The sequence below is a fragment of the Ranitomeya variabilis genome, chromosome 6, assembly GCF_051348905.1.
Source record: "Ranitomeya variabilis isolate aRanVar5 chromosome 6, aRanVar5.hap1, whole genome shotgun sequence".
NCBI classification, from domain to species: Eukaryota; Metazoa; Chordata; class Amphibia; order Anura; family Dendrobatidae; genus Ranitomeya; species Ranitomeya variabilis.
Window position 1 is genome coordinate 501,620,503 of NC_135237.1, and position 14,718 is coordinate 501,635,220.

The following is a 14,718-nucleotide window of genomic DNA, read 5'->3' on the forward strand; positions in this document are numbered from 1 at the left end:
CTCATCCTTGGGTACATTTTCAAGATACCTGAATGTGTGCCTCGTTCATCTGTACAGTTATATGCAAGAAAAAACAAAATGGGAATGTCCAACCATCATACTGCTCAGGAAGGAGATGGGTCCTGTGTCCCAGAGATGAACGTGCTTTGGTCTGACAGGTGCATATCAACCCAAGGACAACAGCAAAAGACCTTGTGAATATGATGGCAGACGCTGGTAAGATTGTGTCAATATCCACAGTGAAACGACTACTGTATCAACATGGGCTGAAAGGCCACTCTGCCAGGAAGAAGCCATTACTCCAAAAGAAACATAAAAAAGCCAGATTAATGCACACAGGAAAAAAGACCTTAATTTTTGGAGACATGTCCTGTGGTCTGATGAAACTAAAATTAAAATTTTTGGGCATAATGACCATCGTTATGTCTGGAGGAAAAAGAGAGAAGCTAGAAGCCTAAGAACACCATCCCAACTGTGAAACACGGGGGTGGCAGCATCATGTTGTTGGGTTGTTTTGCTGGAGGAGGGACTGGTGCACTTCACAAAATAGATGGCATCATGAGAAAAGAAGATTATGTGGCAGTACTGAAGAAACATCTCAAGATATCAGACAGGAAGTTAAAGCTTGGGCGGAAATTAATCTCCAAATTGACAATGACCTGAAGCATACTGCCAAAATGGTAGCAAAGTGGCTTAAGGATAACAAACTCAATGTTCTGGAGTGGCCATCACAAAGCCCTGATCTGAAAAGGCCGATGCGAGTAAGGCGACCTACAAACCTGGATCAGTTACACCAGTGTTGTCAGGAGGAATGGGCCCAAATTACGACCAACTATTGTGAGAAGCTTGTGGAAGGACATCCCAAACGTTTCACCCAAGTGAGTGTTTCCTACTCCACACTGATGAGGGGCAAATACCCCGAAACAGCTGTCTGTGGATGGATACCATGTTTTGGCATAGGTGGTTTTCCTTTATTGGATGCTGCCCTTCCCGTGGTTGTTCCTTCCCGGTGAAAGACCTGGCTATTCATTGCTTGCGTTGAGAAACACGTGATGGTGTCTCCGCGGCTCTTCTACTGATTGTGTCCTGACATTGTTTTCAATTTTGTATTCCTTTTTTTCTGCCAAGTTTGTATTGTGTAATTTTTGTGTTTTTCTGAACATACGAGTTTTTGTACAATACATTCAAGTGCTAAAAAAAGTTTTGTTTTCTTTTAGTTTGTTGTCTCACTGCGTCTTCAGCCCTGGTTATAGATACAAGTATAACCATACTGTATGTAGTTTCACCAAATGTGCACTAATAAGGCTAATCAAGGGTTTCCTAAATTATCTAATCTATGAATCAAAACATTGGATTATTTTTTTTTTGCTGTGGCCAAGAAGTAGAAACCTCCAGAGGATGAATAGTTGCAGGAGATCCGTGACCTTTTCAGAATTTGTGCTGGACTTGTTCTCTCTGCTTCACCTTTGATGTTTTGTTCTTTAAATGTATTATGTTCAAATGTCAACTTATTTCTCCTGCACATATAAGAAAAAACCATTATGTTTAGTATTCTGCACAACCAATTCCCAGAAATTCAACATTATTTGGACATGGATATCACTTTCTTAGGCGGGTTTCACGCATTCTGATATTTACGGCACCGAAAAAAACAGTAGCGGAGATAAGTGTCTGTGTGTGTAATAATTGCGGCACATGTGTGGCAACCGTGTGCCACATCAGTACCACACGTACCGGTGCCAGGGGAACAGCGGTACAGTTAGCGATGTTCCTCGGCGCCAGGTGCTGAAGACAGCTTGCATCATTCTCCCCTGTTCTTCCAGCGATCAGAGTAGAATGGTGTGAGTTATATTCAATGGATAACAGCTAGAGCAGGAGGTGGCTAATGGGACTATTACTCCCATCAGCCTACACCTGCTGCCGCAAATAACAGTGAAAGCAGACGCAGTTGATGGGAGTATTCATCAGCCGCCTGGGCCATAAATAAATAAATAAATTACAAAAACGGGGTGGGTTCCCCTGTATTTTTACAGCTGCTATTTTTAGGCTGTGGTGGGGGCACGATGCATGGGCCTCTTACCAGCCTGAGAATACCAGCCCCCACCTGTCTGCTTTAGTAAGACTGGTTGTCAAAAATGGGGGGGACCCCATGCCATTTCTTTAAATAATTTATTTAAATTAAAAAAAAGCTTGGGGACCCCTCTGTTCTTTATAACCAGCCTTGCTAACACTGACAGCCAAAGGTCACAGTCCGCAGCTGTCAGTTTTGCCTGGCTGGTTATCAAAATTACAGGGGAACCCATGCCGATTTATTTATTTATACTCCCATCAGCCTCCGCCTGCTCTCACTGTTATTAGTGGCAGCAGGTGTAGGCTAATGGGAGTAGTAGTCTCATCAGCTGCCGCCTGTTCTCACTGTCATCAGTTGATTATTACTCTCAACATTCTCCCCTTCTCATGCTGATCACCGGCAGAGCAGGGAAAAATGATGAGAGCCGTCTTCGGCACCTGGCCCAGGGGAACAGTGCTTACTGTATCACTGCTTCCCAGGTGTCGGTATGTTTCACACTGATGACACACAGATGTCACACGTGTGTGGAACGTTTTGCGTCCTGCGCTGTTAAAAAACGGACATGTCAGCATGTTTTTGCCCATGGATACACGGTCCGTGGAAACAAACTGACATGTGCACAGATCGATTCCCTTGAATGGGTCTACGTGTGTAACCGTCTCCGGTACTTGTGAAAACTGTCACCACACATACTGGACATAGTGACGTCTGAAAGGGGCCTTAAGGTGATTAGTTTTTCTTATTTTAGAACTCTTCATGTACAAGGGTACCAGCTCACAACATGACCTATTGTTTAAATCATGTTTTTAGAGGAGCAGCGGTGTGAGTGCCGGCGTGAGGGAGCACGCCCAGGATCGCGGCGCTGCCCTGAGAAGATCCGGTGAGTGGGGAGCAGTTAGAGCGGACGATCGGCAGCAGTTAGAAGACGCGGCGGCCATCTTAACACCGGAGCACTGCAATATATGACAGACTGTGGCCCCGGTCACCAGCGGGGAGATCCCGCTTCACCTTCTAAGTGATCAATCACTCACCTGCCGGTTCGGTGTCCGAGGTGGGGTGACTGGCTGCAGTGCATGCAAGACCCTGGGAGCGCCGTACATGCTCTCCCTCTCCCTGATCTTTCTTTTTCTTTTTTTTTTTTTTTTTTGGCGCCAATAGTCACCATCTTGCAGGGAGACAAAAATACAGCCTGAGGGAGTTAACAACTATGAGTCAGGAGGAACAGTCACATCTTTATGGAGCTCCTGCCCAGCACTAGTTACTCATTGAATTTAACTAATTAAAAATCATAAAAATAACTCCCCTTAGTGGACACAAGGTTGGACTTGATCCAGGAGTATTTTGTGGAGGATCTTCACTTCCTGCTCTCCCATACCTTTTTGTTTATATTCAGCTGCAACTCAATTTCTACAGTAATTTCTTACTACATTGAGAAATGGATTATCTCCTAGACTGATTTTCTCCACTACTTGACAGACATCTAGCGACATCTGGTGCCCAATATCGGAACTAGAAGTACATTTTATAATATACAAAAAAGACTCAACTAGCCACTGTTTGCCCCCACTACTACAATAGTGACACCTAGTGTCCATGTTGGGCTCTAATTCTGTGCACACTATGAGGATTATCTAAAAAATCCTCTTCTTGGAGGCGCATGTGCGGCTTTCAGCGATGATAGTTATATCTTGCTGATCTCCGCTACCCGACTTACTTATTTAGGCCCTAATCAGCACCTGAATTACGCCAAGCACACCGCAACTGGACTCACTGCTCCCTCAGGAGATCCTCCTGACGATGCCTAGGAAGGGAGGTGCGGCACAAACACCAGGCCGCAATATTGCAGACCTTCTTCAGAGTAGCAGCATTTCCAAAATGACTACTACGACTCCTCTTCCCTCGGTCTCTACAGGAAACACAGGAGATATACTGGACCAAGATGAGACCAGTTCCCATATGGAGACAACGATCTCCACGGCAACCCTTACCAAATCCTTGCAAGAGACTTTTCGATCTGAGCTTACTTCAGCCATGCAGAAGATCTCTTCTCAGATACAGGATATTATGCAGCGTACGGTGGCTCTGGAGGAAAAGATGGACGCAACTGCAGACGCGTTGGAAGAAGATCGCGAAACCCTCAAACTACACGCAGAACGTGTCGCAGAACTGGAACTCCGATGCGAAGACTATGAGAACAGATCACGTCGGGGTAATCTGCGGATCAGGGGACTTCCCGAAAATATTGTAGCTCTCAAAGACACTGCTACTGCCCTCTTTACCGCGCTGCTCCCTGACACAGATCAGTCCATGCTGCATATCACCAGAATCCATAGAGCCCTGGGCAGACCACGTAATAATGATATACCCAGGGATGTGATCCTAAAACTACATTATGAGGAGGCTCGAGATCTAATCCTGAATGCTGCACGTGAAAATCCAGACCTGCCGGGACTACCATCTTCAGTACATATCTACGCGGATATCGCATCAACCACCCTTGCCAGAAGGAGATCCCTCAAACCAGTAACATCAGCCTTGCAGACGGCGCAGATCAAATACAGATGGAACTTCCCCTTTGCCCTCATCTTTACATATAACTCTCAACTGTACACCTGCCGTTCACTAGAAGAAGGGAAACAAGCCATGCTCAAAGCTGGGATCCCGATTTCTATAGAGACTTCAGCCATGCCACAGAGAAAACCAAGACCATCAAGAGAATGGCAAAATATTCCCAGAACAAGGAGCCAAAACGCACGGGTCGTCTGATATGTCCAAATTACAAGATTATCCATCTTGATTTCCGAGGGGCGGAGCAGGCCGTTACTGTTTATCCTGATTGCTCCTGGAATTGAGGGGGAAGGGGATGATGGCTCTTAACTGCCTCTCCTCTCTGCCCTCCAGAGTTGGTAGTTGTATACTAAATGTTCATATAGATATTCTATTTTGACATTAATTGTAAGTGGCCCACCAGATTGCTGCATCCCTAATTGACCCTATCCTTCCCCTACCTTCCTCTGCTCTGATCTCCCCCTACTTCCTCCCAAATAATTCCCATACTGCAGTTTTCTCCTTTTCTTCTTCCTCTCCCTCCTTCTCCCTTCTCTCCTCTCCCTATCCTTTCTTACCTCACCCCATCACCTCTTCCCCCTCTCGCCCATTTCCCCCCCTACCCCTCCCTTTCTCCGTCCCGTCTCCCCCCTTCTTTTCCCCTCCCCCCTCCCACCCCTTTTCCCCCTCCCTTCCCTCTTCCCCCTCCCTTCCCTCTTCCCCCTGCCCCTCCCTTCCCTCTTCCCCCTCTCCCCTCCCTTCCCTTTTCTCCCTCCCCCCCCTTCCCTCCTCCCCCTCCCCCCTGCCTCCCCTCTTCCCTCTCTCTTCCCTCTTCCCCCTCCCTTCCCTCTTCCCTCCCCCCCTCACCTTTCATCTCCCTTTCCTCCCCCTCCCTTTTTTTTTTTTTTTTTTTTTTTTCTTCCTTCCATCTCTCTCCTGCTTCTTTCTATCCCTTTCCCCTCTACACATATTACTTTTCCAAGGGCCTAAATGTCGGGTCTACAACATGCTGCCTAAACTTGGCGACACCTGGTACTCCACTTAATATGGTAAACCAGATCGCCATACTTCTCGGATATGATATCCGTTTGTTATTATTAACTGTTATGTTTGTCTTTGTCTCCCCACAGTCTGTTTCCTTCCTATTGTTTTCCCACAGAGATCATCACTGCACTTACCAATTAATTCAACGTTTGCTAATTGGACATACGATTCTGGTTCCTGCCCTAGCCTCCTCATTCTTCAGCGGTAAATATTCACTGAAAAATGTGTAATGTTATTTCTCATAATGTCAGAGGGTTCAACTCACCCATTAAACGTAAGAAAGCTTTTCTTGATTACTTAAAACACGCACCAGACATTATTTGTCTCCAGGAGACCCATTTTTCCACCTCCTCCCACCCTAAGCACTTTGATGCCAAATATTCACAACACTATATGTCCAACTGGGATAAAAAAACGAGAGGTGTCGCCACTTTCATTAGGAATAACTTCCCATTTCAGCTCATCAGCACACATTCGGACTCAGAGGGCAGATTCCTTATTACTCTTGGAACATCACAAAATCAGACAATTTGCATTGTTAATAGCTATTTACCCGCATCTTCCCAGAGATTGGTCTTCCAGCTAATTATATCAAAATTAGCCACTCTTACGTACGACCACCTTATCTGGTGCGGCGACTTTAACTTTATCATTAATCCTAAATTAGATAGCAGCGCTCAGAAACGATCGGATTTAACAAAAGCTGACAAAAAGAAAATCCAACACCTAATAAAAGACAATTGCCTAGTCGATGTATGGAGGGAACTAAACGGTCCTGTAAAGGGCTACACATACTTCTCACCTGCACACCAGTCCTATTCTCGAATAGACCTACACTTAACTACTGCAAGAACGATCCCGTCTGTCCTATTCTCTCGTCATATTCCATCATCATGGTCTGACCATGATGTTGTCCTATCAACATTTAAATTCAATGTTACCACTTCTAAATTATTCAAATGGAGACTGAACGAATCCTTACTTACTGACCCTGTTATACTCTCTAAAATTAAAGAGGAGTTGAGACTGTATTTCCAGACTAATTCCACTGATGACACCTCTCCTGGAGTAGTGTGGATGGCACATAAAAAATTTATTACTGGCTCCCTAATAAAAATTGCGTCCAATAAAAAGAAACAAAGATCTGAATTACAAACGCGCTTAGAGACTAAACTTATGAAACTCGAACTTGCTAACCAGGCCACCACTTCCCTCTTTCTGATTAAACAAATCAGAGACACTAAGCTACAATTAGACGCTATTCTTACGAACAAAACAGAGAGAGCGTTAACATGGACCAAGTCAACTTTTTATAAATATGCAAATAAACCTTCTGGCATGTTAGCACGTAGACTCAGATGCAGAGAATCTTTAAATAATGTCACCTCCATCAAAGACTCCAAAGGCAAAATTTCCGCACACCCGGATATAGTATACGAAACATTCCGAGACTATTATCAGAAACTATATACCTCCCCACAGACTTCTTCACCGCAATCCTTATCCTCCTTCCTAGATGAATTGAAATTACCTAAAATTCCCAACTCCTCGCTAGACCAACTGCATGCACCAATATCTGAGGATGAAATTTCTGCAGTAATTAAAAACCTAAAAAAAAACAAAGCTCCCGGACCTGACGGCCTCACGGCACTATATTACAAGAAATTTACAAACATCCTCATACCATACATTAAAACTTACTGTAACGCTCTACTAAATGGCACCCAAATGCCCCCTGAATTCTATATTGCCCATGTGACGGTAATCCCCAAACCAAAGAAAGACCACCTCCTTCCCAAGAATTATAGACCTATATCATTGCTAAATGTTGACCTCAAACTCTTTACATCCATTATTACCACTAGGCTCAACAAATTTCTACCCACCCTTATCCACCGTGACCAAGTGGGGTTCATACCTAATAGACAAGGTCCCGATAATATTAGAAGAAATCTAAATATTATACATTCAGCAAACTACCATAAGCAACCCCTACTACTATTAGCTTTAGACATAGAAAAAGCTTTCGACTCGGTCTCGTGGTCCTATTTATTTGAAGTCCTTTCCAGATTTGGCATCCCTCGCACCCTTATTTCATGCCTCCAACTATTGTACGACAGTCCTACAGCCTATCTGAAACTCCCGTCAACTAAACCTACTCCTATCAACATACAAAGGGGGACGAGGCAGGGCTGTCCACTTTCTCCAGCCCTGTTTGCCATGGCCATGGAACCGCTAGCCGAGGCAATAAGGCTTAATCCAAGCATACTTGGGCCTGTAGGACTTGGCGCACAGTATAAGGCAAGCTTATTTGCAGATGATTTACTGTTGACTCTATCTAGCCCACTCACCACTCTCCCAAATTTATTTTCAGTTTTACGTAAATTTGAGTCGATCTCAGGACTCAAAATTAATGTTGACAAATCCGAAGCTTTATTCCTTAACACCAATAAGGACATGCAAACAAATATTATCTCCCAGTTTAAATTTACAAAGAATGAACACTATATAACTTATCTCGGTGTCAACCTTACCTCTCATAAGTCGACCCTATTTAAGTGGAATTATCTCCCATTAATAAAAAATCTCCGAGCTGACTTAGCTAGATGGTCTGCCATGAAATTAACCTGGTTGGGCAGATTGCATGCAATTAAAATGGTCTCTTTGCCTAGATTTCTGTACTTATTCCGCTCTCTCCCCATATCATTACCCCATGAGACCCTGCGCGAGGTTCACTCTATAATTTCAAAATTTATCTGGCAGGGGAAAAAACCCAGAATCCGTCAAAAAACTATGTTCATACATAGAAGACTGGGGGGGCTTTCCATGCCTAACTTCACACTGTACTACAAAGCGGCTCAGTTAGCCCAATTGACTAATGTCTGCGCTGTCAACCGTGCTCCGAGATGGGTTGACCTGGAATCGTTCCTTCTACTTCCGTTTTCCTTGCCGGGCCTTATGTGGTCCACACAAAAACTACCAAAGAGTCTACACATCACAGCACCTTTCACAGCACATTCCCTGATCCTTTGGAGGAAGGTAAGATTTAAATTCGAACTCCAATCTGGGTCTGCCCCACTGACCCCCCTCTTCTGCAACCCCATGTTCCCACCAGGACTTGACCCACGTTCTTTTGCTTGGTGGAAAGTAAACGGAATTACTACTCTAAAGCACCTCTGCTCACCCTTTAATATAATTTTATCTAGACAAGAATTCCTTCATAAATACAACCCACCCATTAGCGAAACCTTCCGTACCTATCAGGTTTTCCATTTTGCGGAACAGTTTCTACAACGGAAAATCCCTTTTTGCGCGACTGGCTTTGAACAGAGATGCATGGATGACCCACTGGGAAGAGGAACTATTTCTCTGCTGTACGGATGCCTCAATGCAGCACATGGTGTTGACAAACTGCAATACATGAAACAGTGGGAGGAAGATCTAGGTTTCCAACTAACTTTGGAAAATTGGAGACGATGCTGTGACACAATTTCCAGGGGTAGTCATCAAGCCTCCCTGGCAGAGACATCCATTAAGGTCTTACACAGAACATACCAAGTCCCAAGTAAACTCCACGCTATATACCCCAACATTTCAGATCAATGCTTTAGAGGATGTGGCGCAGTGGGAGATATGAAGCATATTTGGTGGGAATGTCCAGTAGCCTCAGCTATGTGGCAGGAAGTAGGATTAATAATTGGAAAAATGTATGGCGGGACAATACAACCTGACCCGGCCACATTCCTCTTGGGAGCCAAATACCCTGGATTCACTAATAAATTCCACAAGCTGATAGGCCAACTGCTTATGGCTGCTAAGCTACATATAGCTACCAGCTGGAGGTCGCCGTTTCTCTCTGTCCAGACAGTTAGAGATAAAATGAATTCAATCCTCTTATATGAACGTATACATGCGACTAGGGAAGATGTGTGGGAAACCTTCTACCAGGTTTGGAAACCGTGGATAGATCTTAACGCGAACTTAAATCTTGAACAAACCTTGACTCTATCTATTTGAGACTCTATCCTGTGGGAGATTCTGATGACACTGGGGTCGAGCCGGCGTGGGGTGGGGTGCGAGGAGGTGGGAGGCAGAACTCATAAAATGGAACATAGTATGTCCTTGTCTGGTAAATATACTGCTGCTTATCACGAAATAAAGTGCAGCATCTCATTACCCTCCCCATTTTCCCTCTTTTATGTCTCCCCATGTTCTTGTCTTGTCATATTTGCATCTTTGAATTTGAGTTAATATATGTATGTTTTTTCTTATTGAATTCCCATGTAAGGGAAAGTGCTGTTCAATTACTATGTTATCTAATATATAAAGCTGAATGTGTGTGTGTGTGTATGTATGTATGTATGTATGTATGTCCGGGATTGGCATCTGAACCGTAGCAGCTACAGCCACAAAATTTTGCACAGTCACACGTCTGGACCCCGAGAGCGTCATAGGCTATGTTGTGAGGTGAAATTTTAACCCCGCGCTTTCCAATTCACCAAACAATTTTGCCCCTATCTACATAATGGGGAAAAAGTGAAAGGAAAAGTGTTGGAGGCGTCGCAGCTACAGGCACAAAATTTTGCACAGTCACACGTCTGGACCCTGAGAGCGTCAAAGCTATATTGTGAGGTGAAATTTTAACCCCGCGCTTTCCAATTCACCAAACAATTTTGCCCCTATCTACATAATGGGGAAAAAATGAAAGGAAAAGTGTTGGAGGCAAATTAACAGCTGCCAGATGTGAACAAGGGGGACTTAAAGAATGACAGCGATGGCACCAAAGAGTATATACTGTACAGTTGCTAAGGTGGGGCCCCAACATGGGATAATCACACCACCACGGGGATATGAACACACACACAAAATGCGCCACACACTACCACGTGCTCGAACACATATACCACCCTCAGTGCACATTTCACCACACATACACCAACCTTGCCACATAAAAGTAGAAACACAAAAGTCGCCGCTCAAAACTCGCCACGCGCAAAACTCTCCACATGCAAAACTCGCCACACGTGCAAAACTCGCCACACGCAAAACTTGCACACGCAGAAAAATTGCCACACGCAGAAAAATTGCCACATGCACAAAAGTTGCAACACATGCAAAAGTTGCCTCACACAAAACTTGCACATACTCAAAAGGCACCACACATAAAACTCGCCACGCGCAAAACTCGCCATGCGCAAAACTTGCTGCACACAACTTGCTACACTAACCTGTCACATGCAACTCGACACACAAAAAGTTGCTACACGCATGTCGCCACACAAAACTCATCTCACAAAAGTCCCTACATGCATGTCGCCACACGCAACTCAACACACACAACTTGACACACGAAACTCGCCCTAAAACACACACAAGTCTGGTATCCTTCAAAAATAAAAATCTGATTAATAAGCAGACAAACTACAAGAGCAACAAATGTACCATATAGGAATCCGGCAGCTGTCAGTCACATGACCAGTCTATTATGTGTATGTGTGAGCTAATATATACTGCCAGGGGGTGGGCTTACTGTTGGCTGGGGATTTATCAGGCTGCCATTTTAGCTTACAAATACTGAGGTAAAAATACTGACCAAATAACGTGTGAACGAGGGCTAATACAGGAGGAGATGACATACAGCTATATACTATATACAGGAGATGACACACAGGTATATACTATTTACAGGGGAGATGACACACAGGTATATACTATATACAGGAGGAGATGACACACAGATATATACTATATACAGGAGAGATGACACACAGGTATATACTATATAGAGGAGGAGATGACATACAGGTACATACTACATACAGGAGGAGATGACATACAGGTATATACTATATACAGGAGGAGATGACACACAGGTATATACTATATACAGGAGCAGATTACCTACAGGTATATAGTATATACAGGAGGAGATGACACAGGTATATGCTATGTATAGGAGGAGATGACATACAGGTATATACTATATACAGGAGATGACACACAGATATATACTATATATAGGTGAGATGACACACAGGTATATACTATATACAGGAGATTACATACAGGTATATCTAATATATAAAGCTGAATGTGTGTATGTATGTATGTGTGTATGTCCGGGATTGGCATCTGTACCGTCGCAGCTACAGCCACAAAATTTTGCACAGTCACACGTCTGGACCCCGAGAGCGTCATAGGCTATGTTGTGAGGTGAAATTTTAACCCCGCGCGTTCCAATTCACCAAACAATTTTGCTCCTATCTACATAATGGGGAAAAAGTGAAGGGAAAAGTGTTGGAGGAAAATTGACAGCTGCCAGATGTGAACAATGAGGACTTAAAGAATGAGAGCGATGGCGACAAAGAGTATATACCGTACAGTTGCTAAGGTGGGGCCCCGACATGGGATACTCACCACACACGGGGATATGAACACAAACACAAAATGCGCCACACACTACCACGTGCTTGAACACATATACCACCCTCAGCACACATTTCACCACACACACACACCAACCTCGCCACATAAAAGTCGAAACACAAAAGTCACCACTCAAAACTCGCTACATTCAAAACTCGCTACATGCAAAACTCGCCATATGCAAAACTAGGCTCACGCAAAACTCGCCACACGTGCAAAACTCACCTCATGGAAAACTCACCTCATGCAAAACTTGCACACACAGAAAAATTGCCACATGTACAAAAGTTGCACCACATGCAAAAGTTGCCTCACACAAAACTTGCACATACTCAAAATGCACCACACATAAAACTCGCCATGCGCAAAACTCGCCATGCACAAATCTTGCTGCACACAACTTGCTACACTAACCTGTCACATGCAACTCAACACACAAAATGTTGCTACACGCATGTCGCCACACAAAACTCATCTCACAAAAGTCGCTACATGCATGTCGCCACACGCAACTCAACACACACAACTTGACACATGAAACTCGCCCTAAAACACACACAAGTCTGGTATTATCCTTCAAAAATAAAAATCTGATTAATAAGCAAACTACAAGAGCAACAAATGTACCATATAGGAAATACGGCAGCTGTCAGTCACATGACCTGTCTATTATGTGTATGTGTGAGCTAATATATACTGCCAGGGGGGAGGGCTTCCTGTTGGCTGGGGATTTATCAGGCTGCCAATAGCAACCAATCACAGCTCAGCTTCTATTTTGCTACAGTTAATTAACCTGAGCTCTGATTGGTTAATATAGGCAACAAAGACATTCTCAGTATAACAAAGCTAATATATGTTGTGAAATGCTTCTATTTGCTTAGTTTTTGCCTTTTAATAATTACATTTCTATCTATTTGTTTTGTGGTTTTTGTGTGCAGAATAAATTTTTGTTAACACATTCTATTTTGCTAACAGCAGTCATTAACCCGGGCGAAGCCGGGTAGTACAGCTAGTTGAAAATAAAAATTATTGAAACTAAATCATGTTTTTATAAATATACTGTATGTATAAACATTCTTGATCATCTTTTTTTTTTTCATATCACCATCTTGCAATTTTCAAACTAAGCCTAATACTATCCTCCTACTTCCTGCTCTTTTCAGCAACTCCTTAGGTGTAAGCATTAGACTTTAGACCCTATTGAGTTGCATTGAATTACAAACAGGGCAGAGGTAATTGTGCAGGGAGGGTGAGGAGGTGAGCTGTAACCATCAGCAATTGTGAGTGGTGTTATGTACTACATATAGAAATGTTACCTTTCATTGTAATCTGTCTATGATGGTAATGAGACTCCTGAAAAATCTCCTGAAAACATATTAGTCTAATATGTCTTTTCCAGGCTAGGAGACTTTGTGTTTTTGCCCTTTACTTTTTTTCTTATCCCTCTTCCAAAAGTGATAACATTTTTTTTATTTTTCTATCCACATAGACAGTATTGCAGCATACAGTACATTGAAAAAGACATTTCCTATGAAGTCCACCCACATGACTGAGCTTCATAGGAGGACAACGATGGGGGCGACAGAGGCCTTCAGTAAGCCCCTGACTGCCACAAAAACCCATCAGTTCTCTACAATCCTACACATGATAGGCTATGCTGTTCACATGCCTTTTTTATTTTTTATTTTTTTATTTGCAAACGGAGTGGTCTGCCCCAAAACACAGTGATAAGTCTATGGGTCCATGGAAAAATTACACAGCGCATGGATGCCATCTTATTTGCATCTTAATACCGTGTGACATTCATATTTGTTCCATAGAAGATGCTTCAGAAACCTTTTCATATGCTATAAAAATAGATGAAACTGCTGGTAAAAATGAACCAAACACTGATGAAAATTTCAACCATAACACTTAGTATCAGTCTTCTCTGTGAACGAGCAAAATCACCGACTGATTGAATCGTAAGACAGTCATCAGTGACCATCATCTGAGACACCAACACTATATTATTACAGAGACCTCCCAGGATTAGAAAAAGGTGTCTACTACTTCCAGCAACAGCGCCCCTTTTGTCAGTGGGTTGTGTTCGGTATTGCAGCTCATCCCCGTTTATGTGCATAGCCTTTAGATCTATTTCCAATCTAGAAGAAAACTTATGAACATTAGAATTGTCTTATATTATTCAGTCCCTAATAGACACGTCAGTGTCAGAACAATCATCCTCCTCTTTCTCATTTGTGAGTGAACTGTGAAAAAGATATAAAAATATATCAAATAAATGGAGTAACGCCCAGTTTTATAACAAACGATCATTTAAAATTTAAGAGAACATTGCGGACTTTTCATGCTCCAAAGAATTTCCGACATCAGATCTCCATGTGTCGGCCAGGCACATGGAATTTATCCTGTGATCCCTTTGTCTGCTCTGTGTGATTGTTCTAACAAAGTGTCCGTGATTAGTGGCTCGTTCTTTATGTGATTGTGAAATGATGTCAATCTTTTCCAATTCCTTAGCACATAATGATTGTTCAGCGGCAGCTCTCTGTGATACCCGAGGAGCTGGAAGAATTCCGTCTTTCCCTAAAACACTACGTGGAGTCTGTTAACAGTGAGACAGGATGTTTGCA

The 14,718-nt window shown here is 43.2% G+C and overlaps 1 protein-coding gene across 1 annotated transcript in view; it reads left to right on the forward strand.

Moving 5' to 3' along the window:
• The window catches only part of NECAB1 (N-terminal EF-hand calcium binding protein 1), a 209,188-nt gene that overhangs the window by 184,780 nt on the left and 9,690 nt on the right, over window positions 1-14,718 (forward strand). The window contains exon 10 of the mRNA XM_077270809.1: window positions 14,606-14,718. Within this exon, the coding sequence (XP_077126924.1) occupies window positions 14,606-14,718 (113 nt within the window). The remainder of the gene's footprint in view (window positions 1-14,605) is intronic.